We start from the raw sequence: 2,138 nt of genomic DNA on the forward strand, positions 1-2,138 counted from the left end.
TGCCGCCGGCTGCTGCTGCTGCTGCTGCTGCTGCTGCTCCACTCTGCATCAGCAGATCACTGTAGGGGCTGCGCTGAGCGTGGTTAGCCAGGAGGTGGTAATAATCTGTGGGGTGGGCTCCTGACGGAGGAGGGGGCAGGCTGAACTTCAGGTGTTCATGGGTCACTGATGGGGAAATAAAGACATGAATCTGAACTGGTTAGCAGGTTAACTGGTTAGCAGGTTAACTGGTTAGCAGGTTAACTAGTTAACGCCATACTTCAGACAACAATATTATGGGGCAGTAAATGGGAACGCTTTATTAAAACATTTTCACAGGGTCGTAGATACAGAGAGAGAAATGGAGCTGATGATGATGTTCAACCATGACATGGTGGACGGGGGGGCGGGGTGAGGGGGGGGGGCACACTCACCTTCAGCAGGGCTCAGCCCTCGGGCAGCAGAGATCAAGGAGAGGGTGGGGCTTCCGTGCACTGCTCTCAGGTAGTGCTCCATGTGGGGGCTGACGTACGGATGAGCCGGACTCAGAGGAGACTCGGCTGCTCCGGGCGACAGACGGATCAGGGAGAGGTCCGAGACCACCGGGCTGCCCGTCAGTCCTGGAGCTCTGTGGGTCCACAGAGAGGATCACAGGTTGATTCAGTCAGGGATTATAATCTGTTCTAATCTGTTCTTCAGCTGTGGACTGGACCTGAAATACTTCAGTACTGCAGTACTTCAGTACTGCAGTACTCACACTCCTGATCAAACACACCTGCGTCTTTACTTCAATCCAACTGCATCTCCTCTCTACAGTCAAAAAATGCACCGGGCCCGGTGTTGCCCCCCCTCCCCCGGGTTGAACCAACTGACCCCTGTCTGCTGAGTTTACAGTAAGTGTCTGCAGACCGGTCTCAGAGCCAGGTTCCTGCCCTCAGGTCCAGTAGTCCCCGACCGACGACCATAAAGAGATCTGTGTTCAGGGCATCGGGGTGGGAAGGAGGTGTGTGTGTGTGGGGGGGGCATTAGGAAGGAACAGATGCCCCATACAACACACACCTCTTCCTGTGAGCAGCAGCAAACAGAGACCAGCTCTGAAGACCACCTCCAGGTGGACCAGGTCTCCTCAGACTCAGACCACCATCACTGGTACCAGGACCAGGTTCTCTGGATCCCTGACCAGGTTCACCGAGTGACACGTGAACCTGTCCAGTGTTGAAGTACTATTAGCAGTATAATTAGCAGTACTGCTTCAGTACTATTACTGTAATAATTAGCAGTACTGCTTCAGTATTGATAGCGCTATTATTAGCAATACTGCTTCAGTACTATTAGCAGTATAATTAGCAATAATGCTTCAGTATTATTAGCGGTATAATTAGCAGTACTGCTTCAGTATTGATAGCGCTATTATTAGCAATACTGCTTCAGTACTATTAGCAGTATAATTAGCAATAATGCTTCAGTATTATTAGTGGTATAATTAGCAGTACTGCTTCAGTATTATTAGCGTTAGGATTAAGGTGAAACAGTTCCAGAGGCGGTGACTGATGGGAAACAGGATGGGGAGCGGAGGACGAGCAGCCGTGAGTCACAGGACGTCACCCCCCCCCACTCCCCCACCCCCGGGGTAATTACTGTTTGTCCTGGTGTTCTGTGCTGCCTGACGTTCATTGTTCCAAACTGTGAGACACGGCGCGGCACGTCGGGAGGATGAGTGACCCGGAGGATACATTAGACCGTGGGCTGCAGCCCAGTACTCATACGATATATCTCAAATTGACGACCACTTCCTGCTGCTACGACAACCTGTTGCCCGACCGGTGACTGAGTTTCTCAACCTCTGGTCTGCCAGCCTGGTGTCGAAGCCCAGTCGCTAAAACAAGACTCCGTCAGTCAGTGTCCGTGCACCAGCGCCTCCTGCTGGATCTGTGCTACCACACCAGCGCCGGCCTCATTAGACTACAAACCAACGGTGATGACGGCTGCACGTGTCAGTACCTGGAGTAGACAAGTGTTACCACAGAGTACCCCGCTCTGATGCCCCCCCCCCCACTGCAGTTCTCTGCACAATGGACACGTTGTTGTGATGTATCGGAGGACGCACACTGTCACAGCGGTATCACATTAATCAAAACAAACTGGCTGCCCCCCCCCTC

General features: G+C 52.4%; 1 protein-coding gene across 1 annotated transcript in view; it reads right to left on the reverse strand.

The window, feature by feature from the left end:
• The window catches only part of gli2a (GLI family zinc finger 2a), a 49,666-nt gene that overhangs the window by 25,043 nt on the left and 22,485 nt on the right, over window positions 1–2,138 (reverse strand). The window contains exons 4-5 of the mRNA XM_025063883.1: window positions 414–607; window positions 7–165 (exon numbers count right to left, since the gene is read on the reverse strand). Of these exons, the coding sequence (XP_024919651.1) occupies window positions 7–165; window positions 414–607 (353 nt within the window). The remainder of the gene's footprint in view (window positions 1–6; window positions 166–413; window positions 608–2,138) is intronic.

This window comes from Cynoglossus semilaevis, chromosome 16 (genome assembly GCF_000523025.1).
Source record: "Cynoglossus semilaevis isolate Cse_v1.0 chromosome 16, Cse_v1.0, whole genome shotgun sequence".
In the NCBI taxonomy this organism is placed as follows: domain Eukaryota; kingdom Metazoa; phylum Chordata; class Actinopteri; order Pleuronectiformes; family Cynoglossidae; genus Cynoglossus; species Cynoglossus semilaevis.